At 34.6% G+C, this 20925-nt stretch overlaps 1 protein-coding gene across 7 annotated transcripts in view; it reads left to right on the plus strand.

Moving 5' to 3' along the window:
• The window catches only part of DAAM (disheveled-associated activator of morphogenesis-like protein), a 176931-nt gene that overhangs the window by 123327 nt on the left and 32679 nt on the right, over window positions 1–20925 (plus strand). For all 7 annotated transcript variants that reach the window (XM_076120455.1, XM_076120448.1, XM_076120453.1 and 4 more), the window contains one exon: window positions 17020–17148. In XM_076120455.1, coding sequence (XP_075976570.1) covers window positions 17020–17148 — 129 coding nt within the window. The remainder of the gene's footprint in view (window positions 1–17019; window positions 17149–20925) is intronic.

Consider the following 20925-nt stretch of genomic DNA (forward strand, 5'->3'; position numbering starts at 1 on the left):
ACTCTTCGTTCAAATAAAAATAACATTTTTAATGGCAAGAAAAGTGGCAAGTGTTATACCATTTTGAAATCTTGATTAAATGTGCCAACTTTTGAAATAACTTGCCAAGGGTAGTGTAGTACATTTTTTTTTCAGTATGAAGCGTCAAAGTTTACTAACGATATTTTTGAGAAAGATGACTCACTAAAACTTAACTTTTTTTATTAAATTAACAATGTTTTGTGCATTAATTTGTTAAACGATTAATAGCATATTTAATTAAGATCACGAAATTCAAAAAAACACAGCGAAATTGTGACATTGGTGATCACAGGACTTGAAAATGCGACCAAGGGTGTGGAATTTCAACATTTTTGAAAAGTGTCTATTATTGCTGAACTAAGTGATATGGATTTTTTTTTTTATTTTTCCTATAACCGATATGACTTGGCCTTTCATCCTGTCTCGGATTATCGTTGAGTTTTGGGACACCCTGTATATAAGTTCCCGACTACAACAGTCGGGCAGCCTAGGCCCACCAGGCATGATCACCTCGCCTGGTCGGAGGATCCTCCCTTTGTGTTGGAGGAACATGATCACCTCGTTACTCCACAGATCATTCTAGATGTTGTACATGTGTGCCTTATTACGATTGGAGATGGCAACAACCAAAGAACTTTATAAGTCTTTTTGAAATGTCCTCTCCTGGTATTGCCGTTTTGTCGAAAATAGTAATGTATAAGTACAAAAAACTTAAGATTTAAAAAATGGTTTCTCCCTTTAACAAAACTAGTGCCGTACAACCTACTACATATGAAAGAATGCCACGCAACATTCCTTAAATAATAATACTGTTATGAATACGATTCCCAAGAGGAATCAATATTTGAGTGGTGTTCAATTATTTGATTCAGCATTAGTTAAAGTGATTGCCTAGTCGGACCGTCTTGCCGTCGAACGTTATTTATACGCTACAAGTAAAATCTATCTATCGCCTATTGAAGTACAACAACACTAAGTAGTGCGTAAGTCTTAGTGAATTGTTCCGGAACGTATCAGATCTCGTAACGATATAGTAACACGACACCCGCTGTGTATCGGATTTTAATCTAGCGCCCGTTTCGCTTACACTTTCACCAGACTACTGTCCTTCAGAATTGTACCATGGGTTTGCTGTTAACATTTACAAAAATAAACTAAAACTGCGATTATGAGTAGATCTATACTGAAAGTTTCTTAAAGAAAAAGATATAACCTAAAAAACTCCAGACCAGATGATCGTTAGACTTGTACGATTCAGAGACAGAGGTAGTTTAAATTTTTCTTTGCCTTTAAATTGCTCTTTACAAAAATATCATTTATTGTCTTAATATAACTCTCCTTTGCGTTACGTAGTCGAGTAAAAAAGACAACAAAAAGAACTGCCGGGTCACAAATATACAAACAATGGCCACAAATAACAACCAGTCCTGAAACAACAAATTCCGGATCACACAAATATTTATTCCTTATGGGAGTCAAACCTTCAGTCCGAGAAGAAAGGAGAGACTATGAACATAAACGTCAAATCATTTTATTAAAAAAAACCATTAAGCAATAAATCCTTTGCCATTATCGAAACTTTCATTATCAATCTTGAACTTTAATATCAAAATGCATTGAAACCGATACTGAAATAGGGTCATTATTCCGTATAAGTTCAAATTGGCTGTAACAACATAATTAACATTTGAATCGGCTAGAGCAATACAAAGGTAATTGCCACACTCGTCGTGTAAGTAATATGAGCTGTTTAGATGGATGTACATACATTATACTTGTTTGTTGTAGGGATTTGTGTCATTGATACTTTACATACGTATATGACGTGATGTTAGGATTGGTAATTTTCATAGACTAATACCTAAATACCTATAAACTTGTTCAACACAAGTGTCACCCAAAACTGGAAAACGCAAAAACATTTACTGAAAACTCACTTAAACAGGTTTTCAAAAGTCTTTTTGCCGGATCGAGATAAAAACCAAGAAGTCATTTTATCCTAATCTGATGAATTTTAAAAGCAAAGAAAGCAGTTTATTTGTTAGATATTATATTCATTGTAATATTTTGCGAAAGTGAAAAGTCCATCCATATTGATACGTTAACCGATTCATTGCCACCTTCATTTTCGTGATTTTTTAATGACTCAACTGTTGAGTCATTGGCCATGAATCGGTTAAAAGCTTAATGTATTTAAATTTTGTGCAAATGTTATAGTGCCCGACAGTTCATAGGTTACAACATTAAAATTTTGTTATAGTGAAATCCATCTGGGGGCACGGAAGTGCCCCCGCAAGTCGAGCAAAAAAAAGCGGCACGGCCGTAACATCCTTTTCTCGAAGCAATTCGGGCTATTTTTGACACCCCTATAATTTCGTTGTGGATAAAACTAGAAGCCTGGATTTTCAGCAACCAATTAGTCATTGTATAAACACGGTATATTTAAAATTTCAGTCAATTTGAACCAGTAGTTTAAAAATGACAACTTGTTAAAATTTTGAATTTTGTCACTCACTGATTCACTGATTCACTGACTCACTGACTCACTGACTCACCGATCATCAAAAGTCTAAGGTACTTCTAGCAGACTTAGAAGCTTAAAATTTAGAATACAAATAGGGTTTAGTGTCTTAATCATGGGAAAAATATAATATTTTCTAATTTAGGTCCAGTTTTCTAAATACACCAACTGCAACAATAACTTTGTAATCCCATATAAATGTATAAGATTACAAGGTTACATTTGCAGTTAATGAATTATTGTTACTGTAGAAAATAAAATAAATAGGTGTAAATAGGTACCTACTATATGAGGCATAATGGGAGGGGGTATAGGGTGGGTAAGGGTTTTTAGCCCATGAAACTGAACAACATTCCCATAGGAAAATATGTTGAATTATGAAAAAAAAACGTCTTTCCATACAAATTGGACTTATGTTTGCTTTACAAAAAGAAGTGAGATGCCATCAAAAACATTCTGTAAAAACCTCAAGTCTCGCCGTAAAAAGTTGTGAGATCTATATAATACCAAGTCGATTAATCTATTTAGTCTCTACTTAAAGGACCTTCTGTCATAAGTTATTACGTATGTTCTTATCATGCCAATAAAAAAAAATACCTTTAAAACAAATAGATCGACTTGGTCATCGCAAGAAAACACAAATTCGCCATTAACATTTCAGGAGCATTAACTCCTCGTCGTGCTGTGTAGTTTGATACATACTAATAATTAAATCATGCGATGGCCAGGTCGGTCTATTTGTTTTAAAGGTATTTTTTTTTATTGGCATGATAAGAACATACGTAATAACTTATGACAGAAGGTCCTTTAAGTAGAGACTAAATAGATTAATCGACTTGGTATTATATAGATCTCACAACTTTTTACGGCGAGACTTGAGGTTTTTACAGAATGTTTTTGATGGCATATAGTTTTCTAACCAGTATTTATATTTTTAGTAATAAAATCGCCGATATTTGTTTTATGTTTCATACAAAATTTATTCTAATTCTATTCTATGTTGACGTCAAAGTTGAACTAGAAGATTACGTATATTTTTTATTTATATTATTTGTTATGTGTTTTAGAATTTAAGAATTGATAAGAGGAATTAACAACCTGTGTTTAGTAAAGCGATACATGTAGACAATTTAGGTTAACGATAGTAACTCTCATAATTTGATTTCACTAGTTTAGTGTCACTATATTTCAAAATAATGTTTTATGTAGATATGTATGAAAACGGCAAACAGTCAAGTTTGAACCGCAGATAAGCCACAAATGTTAGCAAAACATCTAACTTTAAAATTACTCAAAAGCAAATTAATTCCCCGAGGGCCATTTCTCAAAGATTTCCATTAAAATTAAACTAAAACTTTCTCCTTCAAATTGTTAAAGTATGAAAGGGCTATTGATAGGCAAGGGTCAGCCCTAGCTATTGGAAACCAGTTTAGTTTGGAAAGCAAGCAAATGTCGGTCAGTGGGCACACATTGATATATTCTCAGGTGATATGAGGGTCCGCGCTCACGGCACGTGCTACTAGCACCCATATTATTGCGAATGTGAATAATACTGCAAATTACTTTGAGAGTCAGTAGGTGTTGGACTTTTAGTACTGCTACTAGATTGGTCTAAGAAGTTTTATGGGATTTCTTGGATTTGTCGTTTTACAGACATAAATATAGGTCTCTATGTGATGTTCCGTTTACAGTCTTCGGTTTATAAGAGGCGCTCGCAATGATTGATAGATAAAGATAGTCTATTGAGTTTCCTACAGTATAAAAGGTTCTCCAGTGAATCGGGAATAGTTATCGCTCCATCACATCCCGACAAATTATCGACGATAGCACCGATGTTATCAACACAAACGCGAACGATGCTCCCAGCTCGATTGACACGAACCATTAATGGCTTTTTACTGTCCTCGTGGGAACAAACCCACAATAGTGGCAACGAGAGACAAATTCGAATGATTTGCGGAAAACGATGGCCAATTTATATGGAAATAATGGCAATGTTTCAACACAATTGAACTCGATCGACCGCAATTGAAGCATGAATGAAGTTCATTGATTGATACGCCACGTGGTTCTACAAGTCGCGAGTTCAGAGACAGGGTCAACAATAATCGCGTTATGCTATAAGCGTTCACGTCAAACTGTAACAATAAAGCCACTTAAACAGGCTTATTTGAGATCGTTGCCAAATGTATTTCACAATCGTAAGCTGATTACAGAATAGAAAAGGTCACGAGGGATTATGGCTTTTTGAAACAATTTTAATTGGATCTCTCAGCTCCCAGAAGGTCGGGTCATGACTTGCTATGCGTCTTATCGATGGCTGATTTCTAGACATTTATTAAATTACGTGTTTGTGTTGGTATAAGTTCAAGTGTACTTGTCAGAGAGTCCTTGTTCGCTTGGAGAATTATAAATACATTATTGTATCGGTCGTCAACGGGGACTAATGAAACGTCCATTTAGTCGTTAATAGAATTAGAGCGAGACAATGCACTCGATAAATACGGGAAGCAATTACGGGACGACGAGACGGTGTTAGTTTTGATTGAGACGCATTGCATGGCGCCAGCCGGGGGTGTAGCATACGTCCTGTACCTCGGTAATTGACTTTGACTTATTGTCGTAAAAGACGTACGTTGATACAATTTCATTTATGTTTAAGAATTATTGGAGTACAGTTAACTGTGGTGTGTTGAAGACATTTAAGTAATTATACAAACTAGAGTCAGTGTGTTCCGATTTCTTCTTTTCTTTGGCTTGTATTCAAAATGAGTAAGTCCAAATTCTTCACATTCTCAAGAAGGAAACATTCAATTGCGGTTCACGTAAGTTCAGTTTTAAAAATAAATTATTTAAGTCGGACTTTTCTAAGAATAACGATAATAGTCAAAGATGGTATACATTCACACCCTTTTGAAGTGAATGCACGCTTAACATAATATTTATTTATGCAAATGCGTTTCTTCGGAACTACAAATGGAGACCTTTCGGAATCAATGTTTTGTCAACTTGGTTTGTTTTAAGTTTGTTGGTTTATTGGGAGATAATGAATGGACGGAAAGAATTAGATAATGGCGTTTATGAATAATTTTTAAAACAATTTATTGAATTAAAGTTCTTATATGACAGATAGAGATGGTTTTGGAAGTTATCATTACTCAATAACTTTTAGATCCTCGCAGAAAACCTTTTGATTTTCTTTTCAATGGAAAAACCTATTCGAATAAACGTATGAATAATAATTTCAGGATGAGTTTGTGAGTCATGTTTGCGTTAAACAAGATGACTGACTCAGCCACCTTTAGAAGGACTTATATTTATAAAGACTACTTCACACTAGAAGTAATTTCGCACTCAAGAGTATTCATGCGTCATTCAGGTAGCCCATAGCCAGTTGCGCTCACCGGTCGGTAAACGATCTGTGGGTTAAGCAAACCTCGGCGCGGTCATTCCATAGATGGGTGACCGCATAGTGGTATTTGAGCTGGGCGTCTCCGTGCTTCGGAGGGCACGTAAAAAGTCGGTCCCGGTTGTTGTCAATTAAGATAACAGTCGTTAAGCCACGTTAAAGGCCGTCGGGCGGCTTGAACAACTTTGACACTAGGTTGACCACTAACCATACGATAAGAAGAAGAATTAGGTAGAATTACAAAACACCTAGTAGTTATGTCTGCTTACATATCTTTAGCCCAATATACAGTATTCTCGTTATCTCCACCTGTGTGACCATATAACACCGGACTAACTGAGCTGCGTAACAGCTGCCATAAATGTTTGAATGATAAACGGGACCATGGGACATTAATGCTTTATGACATGGCCCCTTGTACGCCAGTAAAAAAGCTTTACGACGATATTAGTAGGGGAATAGAATCTTTCTTTATATTTTATGGAAAATACGTGAGTGTATTCGTGCTTATATTGTAGCTGCGCAAATGACCGTGAGTCTATTTGGTTCTGCTGCAGATTTCTGCTAACTGAAGTTAAAATAAAATTGGATTCTTAGATTCATATGACTAATATCTTAGATCAAACCATACGGTAGTAAAACACAAATGGACGCGGTTTAGTTGTGTTTACCTTAATTTTTGCTTGACATTTCGGCGCACGTTGTATAGATCGCAGTGGTAGACAAGTTTTGAAGTCATACTACGTTACCTAAAATTACTCTTTTATCGGAGAAAATAATAATGGGTAAATCTTTAGTTTAAATCACATAATAGTTTTAATAGCTAGTGTGTACAACATGATCGATAGAGCAATGCATTTATATCGTAACCACTCTCATACTGGTAGATTGGATAATCGATATTCTTGGATCAAGCGCATGTAATGCACGCAGTGAAATATTGAAAGTTTCTACTACAAATTTCTCCTTAATAATAAACTTGTTAGGTAGATGAATAGTTATACTGCCCTTTTTGGATAGCTTTTTTTATTAAGAATTAAGTTCTTAATTTTTAACAATTTATTTAACTTTTTGGAAATAAATGATTTTTATTTATTATTTTAATTAATCTAAAATTCTTAAATAAGTAAAGACTTCTGTAGACTTTGCCTACCGCTAATTGAAACAGGCGTGATTTGAATTATGTAATAGAAATGTATAGAAATTACTGGAAATAAAGCTCATTGTAGCTATTTAATAGACTGGTTCTAAACTCTAACTAATAAAACAGCGACAACAAAGGAATCTTCCGTCAATAAAAATTGTCATACCACACAATAGTTTCTAACGATAATATCTCGCTTCAATAGAAATATTCCTTTACTCGGGAACAAATTAGCTGTACATATTATTATCGTTTGTTGCACCACTACCGACAGATACACGCAATAGAACGCTCTGAGAGTCACGATCTTTACATCAGCTTGTGTACGACAATTATTCAGTTTTCGCTTTCACTACAACATCCTTTTATCCGCTGGATTGCCTACCATTTACTTAATTACCACATTACAGCACCGTGAAAGGAATGCACTGTATATATCATGTTTGTACCTCGAAGGGTGAGACGGAGATGACCATATTTATTGAAGAATATTACGCCAGTTTTGTTTACGTCTAATATTGTTACTGGTAACTGAATTGTGTAGTCCGAACTCCGTTTCCTATTCGGTCTATTTAATAGTTTGTTAGTTGTACTTGATATCTGTTTTTTTATGATTGCAAAAATGTCCTCGAATCAAGATTACAGTCCAAGAACTTAGTTAACAGCCTGGACATGCTTGATATTTATAGATATTATAACTTTAACTATAAATTACATGTATTTTCTATAATAAGTAGCTGTATCAAACAGGCCACAATCAGTTGAGTCAGCCTGAATTTTGTATATTTGCGCCAGCCGTGACCCTTGCATACAAATCTCTCTCCTAAGTTCTTGAACCTTAGTTACGGGAGTAGCCTTTTAGAAACTGACAAATAGAAAAAAACTCAAATGAATTTAGTATTGAATCCAGTTAGCTCTCAGCACATCATGTGAACACTAAGATAAAACAGTTCACTACCACATACAGAGTGCTCTTAACTCTTGTAAATTAATGGACCTAATAATGATGGTCCTTTGGTAAATAAATTTGCAGTGCGGTGAAGTCATCGTCGGAAATACACGCGCTCCTTGTTCGTAGGGTCTTAGGGTTATCGCCTTTATATGGTAGTGTAAAAATATACGGATGGATGTTGACCGTAAGATGCAAGATGAATGACGTCAGATGTCAGAAAGTTTGTGTATGTCAAGTTTCTTTTGTGTGGATATGATTTATACCTGGCGGGAATATAAATGTCTAAATGATGGATGAAGAAATTGTCTTGTCAAAAATCTATGCTATTGTAGAGATGTGTTAATTCATATGTAAAATCACGCCTTTTTCCCATATGAGAAGGTAGAGTTAAGGAACGCCATTTGCTACGCGATTCCTACTTTGATTTGCTTCGTTTTCCGTCAAATGCATCTTGTCAGATATGTTAAATTTTCTTTATTTAATTGTATTTTCCCTACTAACTGTAGCCTATTGAAGTTATCACGGAATTTAGAACTTTGGTACTTCAACCTGTCATAAAATATTCGTCATATTTTTGGTTTTGTCGCTAATTTCACGCCAATAGTATGCTAGTCTATCTGTATGAGAATGGAAAAAGGGTCTATGGTCAGATTTATGACTGCAATTAGTTGATGTTATTGACCATCAAATTGCTTTATTAAATCACAAATGTATACTACACATTGATTTTGTAATTCTGACCTTTACACTAATCACTAGTAATTAGTGATTTCTTGTTGATTACTAAGGCATTACGCTTCGATCTCTCTTTTAATAGCCGTCTTCTTTCTAAGATTTGTAAAGATTGAATATGTTCATTAAGTATTAGTTCGATATATTTTAATTTGGATATTATGGTGTAGACCTTCATTTTGAGCTTAAAATAAGTATAAGTATAATATAATAAATAATATAATCTTTATAATATATAATTCTTCTGTAAGTGTGTATGTCACTGAACTTCTCTTAAACGACTGGACCGATTTTGATGAAATTTTTTGTGTGTGTTCAAGGGGATCTGAAAATGGTTTAGATTCACAATTTTGTCCGCTGGACAATGTTTTTTTTAATTAATTTTTACAAATTAAAGACGTGTAGACAGGACAACGTCTGTCGGGTCCGCTAGTATAATATATAACTTACTTTACATTCATATATAATTTAATTTAAAACTTTTGTTTAAACGTATAAAGATTATGTTTGAAGTTTTTAGAAAAAAATAAATTGGCGTGTTGTTTCTTTTGGCATATAATTGAATATGTATATTTTTAATTCATGTATGTATGATTCACTGAATACTTGAAGTTTACATAACAATTTGAAGTTATTATAAAGATGTTAAGCAACATACCGAGTGCAGCACGCGTAAAACAAGGCAAAGTTATTCTTTAAATTCACTTCAAGTATGAAATCTTTAACAAAAATGATCTAAAAAAGATAAAATAACAGGATGTGGTTAAATCGTTTAATTCCTAATTCATTATCAAGTAATTAATGAAGTTCCATTGTTCTGTTAACAAATATTTTGCTTTGCTCGTGACCTCATTCAAGTGCATACATTTGATAAGATTCTGTTTACCCTTGTATGCACTCGCATTGCTTTCTACAATGAAGATTATAATGCTTCAAGCGGATTGTGTGTTTGATGAAAACTAACAGTGACTCAGTTATATACAAACATCACGTACATTAGGTACTAGCTGACCCGCGCAACTTCGCTTGCGTCACATAAAAGAGAATAGGTCATAATTTTCCCCGTTTTTGTAACATTTTTTACTGGTACTCTGCTCCTATTGGTCGTAGCGTGATGATATATAGCCTATAACCTTCCTCGATAAATGGGCTATCTAACAATGAAAGATTTTTTTAAATCGGACCAGTAGTTCCTGAGATTAGCGCGTACAAACAAACAAACTCTTCAGCTTTATAATATTAGTATAGATTAGTATAGATTTCATACGATTAATGTTGTCAAAAGCCTTGTGAAAAAATAAAAGAAGTAATATATGGTTTTAATGATCGTGAAAGCCAGCCAGTCGTGTGTATGCCATTAGCCAATACTATTGTTGATTATTTCACTAATTCCCGGTTTCTTAGGTACATTTAGCGGTAGTTTATCTATTCAATAGCGTTTAAACTCGTATAAAAATAACGCTATTGAATAGATAAACTACCGCTAAATGTACCTCAGAAGTCGGGGGTAAGAATACTCATCGTATTGATAATTTAAGCTGTTTGTATCAGGCGATTTTGCACAAACTTTAAAAGTTTATATCATCACAATTAATTATAACAAGAGGTACTACACACAATTTGGATCATACTTTTTTTATTGGTGACAAAAATGTAAACCGGTATATTTTTCTTTTATCGTATGGGTGAGCTTCAATCTTATATGTATGTATTTTGTAGCCATAAGTTACTCATGACATACTGCGAGGTCCCTTAATGAATACATAATTAATCGGATGTGCCACCTTACTTTACTTTCTGCTTGTTAAATTTTAATACGACTGTGTTTAATTACCTTCATTAGCTTGTAAATGTGGTGTAAGTAGTGTAGCGGCTGTTTCACTTTGAAATTTGAGAAGAACAAGATAATATCCACTCAACGTATAATATTACTTAATACCGCCCGCGACTTGGTTTGCGTGAAAAGATTTCCCGTGGTAAAAGTTATCTTATGTGTTAATCTAGGTTATAAACTATCTGTCTACCAAATTTTATGATAATTTGTTAAGTAGTTTTTGCGTGAAAGAGAAACAAACTTACATCCATCCTCACACACTTTCGCATATATATAATACTAGCTGACTCGCGCAACTTCGCTTGCCTCACATAAGAGAGAATCTTCCCCGTTTTTGTAACATTTTTCGTTGCTACTCCGCTCCTAATGGCCGTAGCGTGATGTTATATAGCCTAAAGCCTTCCTCGATAAATGGTCTATTCAACACAAAAATATATTTTTAATTCGAGCCGGTAGTTCCTGAAATTAGCGCGTTCAATCAAACAAACAAACTCTTCAGCTTTATAATATTAGTATAAATTAGTAGAATCAAACACCTTCTATATTGTATAGATTCTCATTTCTCTTTTATATCTTTGTAAAGTGAACTGTAGTTCAAACGTGTCTTTCTTGGTATTGGACTAATTGTACTCTTGAGACGACTCTTCAAATAATATTTTTTCTTTAAGACACGTTTCTGAGAAGACATTGTCAGTTGTTACTTTAGTAACCTGTACAATTTCAGTTTTAAGTATAGTAAAGCGTTGATGTTTTATCCAAAATAATTTAACAAAGTTACTTTTTTTAACTTATGGAGGTAGTACAATATGTTATTATATCATTAAACTAATTATCACGCCATTTGCATATATTTAAAAAACACAACAGTTTCAAAAATACACGAGTGTAATTGAAATGCTTTCTCCGCGCCAACCCTGTTCATTATGCCAATGGATTCGCGAGACTTTGGCGACAGTTCGTAGAAATGAGACGGAGGCGCCGGCAAAAGGTCGCACAGTCGTACAGTCGCACAGTCGCATAGTCGCACAGTCGCATTGTCGCACTGAGTCACAACTCAAAACCGATATAACCGGAGTCGTACTTGATAATCAACTTTAGTAGCAGAGAAATTATAAGAAGATCTTGACCCTTTACCTCTCGAGTAAAAATGAAAGTGGTCACTGGAAACGCATTACGTATTTGTGGAATGAACTGTATAATACTTAGCGCATATTGGCAATTCTTGAATGCTATTAAAATACTCTCGTGGAGGAAGCAGAGATTTCTCGTTCCGTTTTGAAATCGTTCTTGATGATCGTTGACTATATTTTTTAACTCTTTACTGTTAGTCCAGTCATTTAAGCTTAAATTAGGTAAGAATCTCGGAATTCGAGATACCCAGCTGTAAATCTGTAAATACTTGTATATTGACATCCTAAAAGTTGTCTCAAAACCTACATATGGTAGGGTGTACGCAACTATAAAATTTCAAGGTCAAAGGTACCAAAAACCGTTTTTTTGCACTTTTTTTGTAAATATCTCATTGCCTATGGAATTTTTGCTATTTGTATTCATTACCAATATTGTACAGTAGCAAATTCTCAACAAATTTTGTTTGAAAACATTCTTTTTACGGTGAACCGTTTTCGAAATAGAGGGCGGAGAGCGCGCGGTCACAGGATCATTTCAGGTCAACCGGTGCCTCGGGTTGAAAATGCGCCATATATAGTTGATGAACTATCGATAAATCAACGATTATAAATATTATTCCGCCCTCTATTTCTAAAACGGTTCACCTTAAAAAAAATGTTTTCAAACCAAATTTATAGATCATTTTATACTGTACAATATTAATAATGAATACAAATAGCAAACATTCCATACGAAATGAGATATTTACAAAAAAAGCGCAAAAACCCGATTTTTGTGACCTTTGACCTTGAAATTTTATAGTTGCGTACACCCTATCATATGTAGGTTTTGAGACAACTTTTAGGGTGTCAATATACAAGTATTTACAGATTTACAGCTGGGTATCTCGAATTCCGAGGTGAACTTACTATAATGACTGGACTATGTCCCACTTCTGGGTAAGGGTCTCGTCCCAAATGAGGGAGGGGATTAAGCCTTGAGTTCACCTCGATGGCCAAGTGCGGGTTTGGGACTTTGCATACCTTCAAGCACTGTTCTAAAGAAATCTCAGGCTGCAAAGATGCATCACGATGCTTTTCTTCATGGCTGGAACAAATGATAATTATTTTTAATACAGACATAACTTCGAAAAGTCATTGGTGCATTGCCTTGGATACGAACCTTCGACCACTTGCATGGAAGGCGCAACTTAAACCACTATCTAACTTTCAACAGTAACAACAAAAAAGGAACGCCTAACTACGATAACAACTTGTACAAAATTCTCCGAATAAAAAAAACTAAGAAACGGAACTAAACAAATCGTGGTAACACGCGTTTAATAGTAATTACGTAGCAATTATCGTAATAAGTGCTTACGTCCAGGCAATTGTCAATGGTACATACGTAAGGTTATTTTTTACAGCACTTCCTCGTACACACAACTCTCCCTTTAAGGAAGGAACCGATGTCTTCCTCATTTTATATTTAAGTCCGCTGTTTAAGGAGCGTGTATATTTGCAGTGGCTTGTAGGTAATATAATACGTATACTTTGAGTTGTATTTTGATAAAATAATTGAGAATCTACTACTTAAAATAATAAATGTAAAAGTTTGGGTGTATCGATGGGTGTTTTGTTACTTAATTACGCCTAAACTATTGGACGGATTTTGATGAAATTTGTTAAGCGCATAGTTTTTAAGATGGAATAATTAATTGGATTTTGTATTCCAGGATGTCTTTTCACCTTGACGAAATTGCAGGCAAGCTGGTTTACTATATTTTTAAGTCTTACTAGAAATACAGTTATGCTTATCTTATATTACTAATACTCTACTTTCTTAGTTTTAAAACTCTATATAAGTGAAAGTGGCAAAATACTGTACAACAAATTAGAGTTTAAACAACGTTTATTAATTAGATGGATAATTTTAATTAGGTTTATCAAAGACAGGCAGTCTTTGACTGATTGCATATATTAGGCAATGGTATATTAAAAACAATATTTTTATGTGCATTCCCCCTTAAATTAAGTTTCTTCACACAGTCACATTTGCACGAACAAATCATTCTCCCAATGATAAATGTCTTTACTCAGAATATTTCTCGTAATTGCTTACGGAATATTTTTAACTCATTTTGGTGTTGATATCAGTAATGTTATTTATGGCTTCCTTACACTGATCAAGGTAGGGTTGCCAGATTCTGGCTGATTATTTCCGGGACATTTCTGGGACCACGAACGGAATCAGAGTGTTTATCTCCAGTCTGGGACTAAATTAAGCAGGAATGATAGAAAAAAACGTCGTAGCTTAGTAAAAACAAGTATTTTTTCATTCCGGGACAGCAGAGTAAAATTACGGGACACGGGAAAAATCCCGAGGCAATCCCGGCCATCTGGCAACCTTAGATCAAGATGATGTAAATACGATGTATGTAGAAAGTCGGATCTTTCTCTCTTCGGTTCCGTTTTTGTTTGTACGCGGCCGAAATGTATAATGAATTGTTTACCTTCATGTGTTGGTTTACTTTTTTATTGACGGCTGATTGATGACTTGTTTTGAGCCTGTTGTTATCGGCTATAGTTTAGTGGTGAATAAAATGTCTTACGTCATTAGAGAAGGTCTATCAATCATCTCTTAGGGATAAGAAAGGCAGTCTAATCAAAGTCTTTTGTTATTGTTTGTACCGATCACTCTATTTATTTCTTTTTTAGAATAGCCAACTCCCGTACTAAGAATTGCGAATACAAATAACAGACACACGGTACAACCAGACCCGTAACAACTACTTCTGGATCGCACTAATAATTGTTCCGTGTGGGAATCGTAACCACGACCTCCCGACGCAATGGTAGTGGCGTGGCGACCTTAACCACTGCTGTCTTACTAATAATAGACGTGTAAGCTCTGATAAGTTATATAGTGTTGTTTTAATCAATTTTGAAACTATATGAGAGAAAACATAGAACCTGTATAACTCTTATCAGAGCTTATATTATTAGTAAGATACTAAATGTATAGTGTTTCGATTTTGTAAAGAAAACAATCCAAAATATTGACAAAACAAATTACTTTGCAGCATAGTTCTCTTGCAACGTTGTTAGAGCTTCTTATCTTGAATGACATCAGCCAGAACACTTCTGTGCAAGTGAGCGTTGACAGGCGGTCTCAATAGAGCTAATAGACTTGCAATTATAACCAATACTTGTCAATACAAGTACAGCTACTACTATTTATATGGTGCGTACAAAAGCGCAATTATCAAGTATCGAAAGATTGCCACTTAAAATGTATTGCAAAAATAGTGCCCACGGCGGCCACTAGAGGCGCTGAATGTCATACTATCGATAACTAGATCTCGACAGTCGATAGTAGTAGCTAGAGGATCAGACTGCAGATTCTCTACTACTAGTCATCGATCAATTTTGTATGGAAATCTGATGAGCGCCTCTGACGGGCGTCGTGGGAAGTATTTTGGCGGTACATTTTAAATGTTAATCGTTTTGATACTCGACAGTACTGATTGTACAGAATCGCGCTACAGATCTACGCATTATAACATTTTGACACATTCAGTAACCTATCAGGCACTTCACTTTGTGTGGAGTGCTAGTGACAGAAAAAAAGAAAAGCGCTAGCAATAATATCATCCATACTTCTTTAGTACAATATTTATTTTTCACTTCATGTGCAGCGTATTGTTGCTATATTTAGGCACACAACGTTAAGTGGCGTGTCTTATACAAAATTAATATATTTATTTATTTTTGCTAGGCGCATGACTTGAAACGCTTGCAGTATTTTTACGGTTCATATCAAACATTACATTTCTAAAAGAAAATGTTTATTGTAAACATTGCGTATATTATTATCTATAATCTGCATGCATCATTACATTAAAATTACAAAATTAATACGCCACTCATAAATCTTTATGTGCGAACGTGCAAATAACTTAATAGACGAATTAAGTTCTGTTAACAAAAGCAAGTAAACAGCCTACTATTATCAATAAGGCTTTATCTTTGAACATTATTGTTGTATAATTTATTGCTTGACATGTCACTGTATTCTCAAGGATTTAAACGGATTTCACGCGTCGACATTTTTGATCGATGTTATCTTTTGGCCTAAATAACCTGGGATTCTTTTAAATAATTGAAAACTGTTGAGTTCTTTTTAGTAACTTCACTATAAATTAAACGGATTTATGAAATACATAAAATTATATACCAGCCAATGTTGTAAATCTCGTTTACATACAAACATCAAAACACGTTTTTTTGCTATAGAATTAGGTTGACACTAAAGAACGCCACTTGCGACGATCCCTTCAAACTTCTCTTGCTTCATTGAATGAATCAAGATAAATCCATACTTCTTGTCAAACAGAATCGCCAATTATGATTACTACGCAAAAGACCTTCTTGCAAGGCAAGATATGATCTGTGTTTGTTGTCCGTTCTCTGAATTAAACATATCTTCATGTTAAAATCGAATCTAATACAATGACTCCAGAATTTCTCTTGATAAGTACTGTCCTAAACAGTAACTACAAAGGTTATAATACTGATTCATACCACCAATATGTAGCAACTGACTGTAGAATAATGATTCATTGTATAAATATGAAAGCGTACATTTTGATAGCCAGCTATTAAAAAAGTCGTGCAAACTGAATTAGTGGTAATCTAAATGTCAATCTTGTGATATTTTAAAACAATTGAGTGTAACTGGTAAAGATTTATGAGCATTTAGGCAAAGATCACATAGGTCTTAGTGGTTATTAGTTCAGAAGACACTATCGTTTGACCTTGAATACCTTACCTATGATAAAGTTTACTTGAGTATCGTCAACCAAAAGGTACTAATCTATTTTAACCGATTGATTTACCATTTACCCTTTGAAGTCCTATTTCTATCGATCTCCTTTCAATATGCGAAATGATGAGCTTGATGAATAGTTACTGGATGTTATAGTTTTCTTTAATTGAGTAAGGCCAGTCTTTCAAGAGTTTTTTTTAATTATCCCCCAAGAATTTTTAAAAAATCTTTTTTTTTACGACAAAATAAATTAAAATTTAAACACAATGTTGCTGTCCTGATAAGACATAGATATTGTAATGTAACTTATTACTATTAAGAGATTAGTCTTAGTCTAGTCCCCACCTCGCATTTGGCCAGCTGGGAGAACTGAAGACCCGCCTTCCTCATTTCAGAAGAAGAACATTGTCAAGCAATGAGGCAATAATGTTATTTTGATGCTTAATAAAAATACCTTTGTTTGTTTCAGAATGACGAGCCGCCAGAGATCACCTACTGCGTGGTGGGCGGTGAAGGGGGTTTGGCGCTGCAGGCCGTCACCCCCACTCACCCCATGCCACCGCAAGACGAGCTCGACGCCAAGTTTGCAGAGCTTGTGGTGAGTACATGATGCTTATAAACACTATTACTTAACTGGTACAGTAAGAGAAGAAAACAGACTTAAACGCGGTCGGAAAATGACTCTCGGAACAGAATTTATTTATGTACGAAATATGTATAAGTAAGTAGAGGTGATGTTAAATAGCTGCGTTATTGCAATTAAAATAATAATCTACAATAGTCTACAGTCACTCATTTATATACAGTAACCTGTGATGTAGCCTTTGAGGACAGGTGTTGTCTGGCTGACCTATAAAGTAGGCATTTTTTTAAACAAAACAGTTAAGATAAAATAAGCAGTAATCTTTGAAGTCGGGATATAGGTAGATGAGTTTTTATTCGGACTGAAACTACTATATTCCCAAATCAAACGGTACAATGAGACAGCCTTCTAAGGCATCTTTAAAAGATCCGCATATTAGCGCACTGGCTACTTATGTTAATTACTATCTATTGAATAACAAAGTATTTAAGTTTTTCTTTGTATTACGTACGATGCAGTGAAACTATGATTAGAACACAAGTGATCCAACATTGTAATGATAATCGCGGTAAGCGCTGCATATAATTACGCTTGTAGTTTTCCGCATTGAGGTTCTAACCTTTTCCTAGAAACTTACGTATTTAGCTATGTTTTAGATACTCGTTTATTTTATTACTATAGTCCGACAACTTAGTAAAGAACCTTGTCTTATCTACATTATGAATCTGTATGTTTCGAAAAACATCGAGCTGTATCAAACAGGCCACCGTCTAATAAGTATCTGTCGATCATACAAATTTATGTTAGCTGCGGGAATTGAACCTACGACCTCCCATAGATGCATGATGATCACCCCAACCACTACGCCACGGAGGCCGTCAAACCTTACATAAATACAACAAAACAAACCAAGGTTTCTCTTACTTTTTTTATAACCCATTACTTTCCCACTGCTGGGCAAGAGTCTCTAGTCTTTTGAATTACCGCCTTAATTTCCTTTATCGACAGTTTATGCCTAATTAAAAAAGGGCTATAATCTTCTACATGTAAAGACAAAGTAAACGTATCTTTATATAACTTCCGACCATTGTTTAAATTGACAATGAATCTCCGAAAGAATGTACATTTAAAAGTCGAGAGTTATTTTAATAATATTATAACATCATGGAGTTTTCATAACACTACTATTCTCCCATCATTCAGGGCTTAATTTCTTTATTGTATGAGCATAGATTGTGTAATAGTTTAGTATAATTATCATTGGTTACAGATGTTTCAGTTGCCAATTAACATGACTGTTAATTTTACTTGTGTTTGTTCGGCTTGTCAATAAAAGTTATACGACCTAAAAGCTTGAACGGATGCACAATTGTACATTCCCTTTCCTTCTAAAACTGATTTAAACATACCGACGTCATTTGAAATTGGTAGTACTAAGTATAGAATGGGGTATAGAAAATAATTTAACTTGTAATAGTTAAATTATTAGTGTCTTACGGTTTTATTCTTATTGATATAATCTCGTCATAAGGTTGCTTACCTCATTGATCGTTTACTCAGTGCTTAGAACGTATTTTTGCAACACATTAAACTAACAAAACAAGTACAATCCATCATCATTTCTCAACTAATAGCGACTTTTACTTAGCTCCAGGCAAGAAATCATTAAAGACGTTACTTATCAATGTTAAGTTAGGTAGTAGAGGCGCCCGTAGCCAGTTGCGCTCACCGGTCGGTAAACGATCTGTGGGTAAAGCAAATATTGGCGCGGTTGTTTCATAGATGGATAACCACATAGTGGTATTTGAACTGGGCGTCTCCGTGCTTCGGAGGGCACGTAAAAAGTCGGCCCCGGTTGTTGTCTACTAACATAACAAATGTTAAGTCATGTCAAAAGCCTTCGGGTGGCTTGAACAGCTTTGACACTAGGTTGACCACTAACCATACGATAAGGACGAATAAATAAACACGAAACAAGTACAATCCATCATTTTTCAACTAATAGCGGTTTTTACATAGCTCCAGGCAAGAAATCATTGAAGACGTTACTTATCAGTGCTGAGTTAAAGCGGCGTGCACACGATCGTTACAGATCGAGTGGCGATTGTAAGGTGTTGTTTAGACAGATGAAAACACGCCCACAGACACCTGCACCCTCAGACTACTTTCACAATACTGTGGTGTTTTTGTAGGGCTATCACTTGCTATGTTTATAGAAGTAGTAACAATAAAATGTGGAAGGGATTTTTGTCCTTAAATCGAACTCGTTTTTGTATATGCATATTTTTTTGCAAGTTGGCATTTTGATATTATCGCAACAATGCGCACCAAGGAAAATTTAGATAGATAAATTATTTATGTGCAAATGTAAAATTTTATTTATTCTGAGATATTCTTTAAGATTCCCTATGGTCTTTTGTAGCATAATCTATGTTCAATAATAAAATTACGAAAAACCGTATAGGTAAGGTACAGAGTCAATAAGCCAATATTGCAAAATTAACATGTAGCTCTTGGCGTTAAACAGATTTTTAAACAAACACTTCTTACCATTAATCGGTTTAAAAATCAGGTACATATTTTGTTCATTTTTACAACATTATAAGAAGTAAATAAAATCCATTATTATGCAGCTTGTTTTTAGAAGGTCGTTGTAGATTTTCCGCCTAGTCTAATAGAAATGTAAATATTATCTTTCGACGAGATCTCGGTCTAGACTCCGGTTTGTATTTTGTATATGTCCATGAAGATTCCAGTTTTAAATGTTAAATATTTACATTAACTATTTGATGAGTTGCTAAATGCAGTTCTTTGTTTATACTATTACAAAATATGTACTAGCTTATGCACGCGACTTCGTCCGCGTGAAAAGATTTTCCAGCGTTAAAAGTATCCTATGTGTTAATCCAGGTTATAAGCCATCGATGTGCCAAATTTCCTTCAAATCATCAATCAACCAATTCAAATCTGTCCTGTAGTTTTTGCGTGAGAGAGAAACAAACATACATACATACATCCATACTAGGTTACATACCATACAAGGTTTCGCATTATTTTGTAATATTAGCAGCATATAACTATTTTGGGAATGTTGCAACTGCCATGTTATTTGGTGTTATTTCTCTTGTTATCAGTCGTCTAATTAAATCAAGGTGAACCGGAACGAATGATGATTTGACCAAACACACCGATTATCCTAAAACAAGGCAATACTTTTAATCAAAATTAATTAAAAATGACTAATTTAATTTGCATCAATTTGAACCTTAATTAACAACATTGGGCACAAATAATTGGCAGTGCAATTTTATACGAATTATTTAATTACTAACTGCTGCCTCGCGACTCCGTTCGCATTGTACTATTATATGGCTTATTACCAGCAGTTTGTTCTTGTTCCCGTAGGATTTCCGGATAAAAACTGTCCTACATTATTTTTGGGTCTCACACAATCTTTGTACAAAATTACATTAAAATCAGTACAATGGTTTAGGCATGAAGAAGAGACAGACAGATAGAGTTATTGTCGCATTTATAATGTTACTAGCTTCTGCACGCGAGGGTAAAAAGAACTAAATTTTATTTAAATTCGCTCCGAAGATACTTCGTCAAAGAATCATAAACATACATACATACATACCTACTCACAACCTATTGCATAAAAAATATTAGCAGGATTAGTAATTTTGCAGTCGTGAGGCAGCCCTGGTTCGGCCTATCGGATAACAAGTATCGCATCGAGTAGTAGGTGCCGTTTAATTTGATTTACCGCCGGCGTGTCTTGACTACCAC

The sequence above is a fragment of the Anticarsia gemmatalis genome, chromosome 12, assembly GCF_050436995.1.
Source record: "Anticarsia gemmatalis isolate Benzon Research Colony breed Stoneville strain chromosome 12, ilAntGemm2 primary, whole genome shotgun sequence".
NCBI classification, from domain to species: Eukaryota; Metazoa; Arthropoda; class Insecta; order Lepidoptera; family Erebidae; genus Anticarsia; species Anticarsia gemmatalis.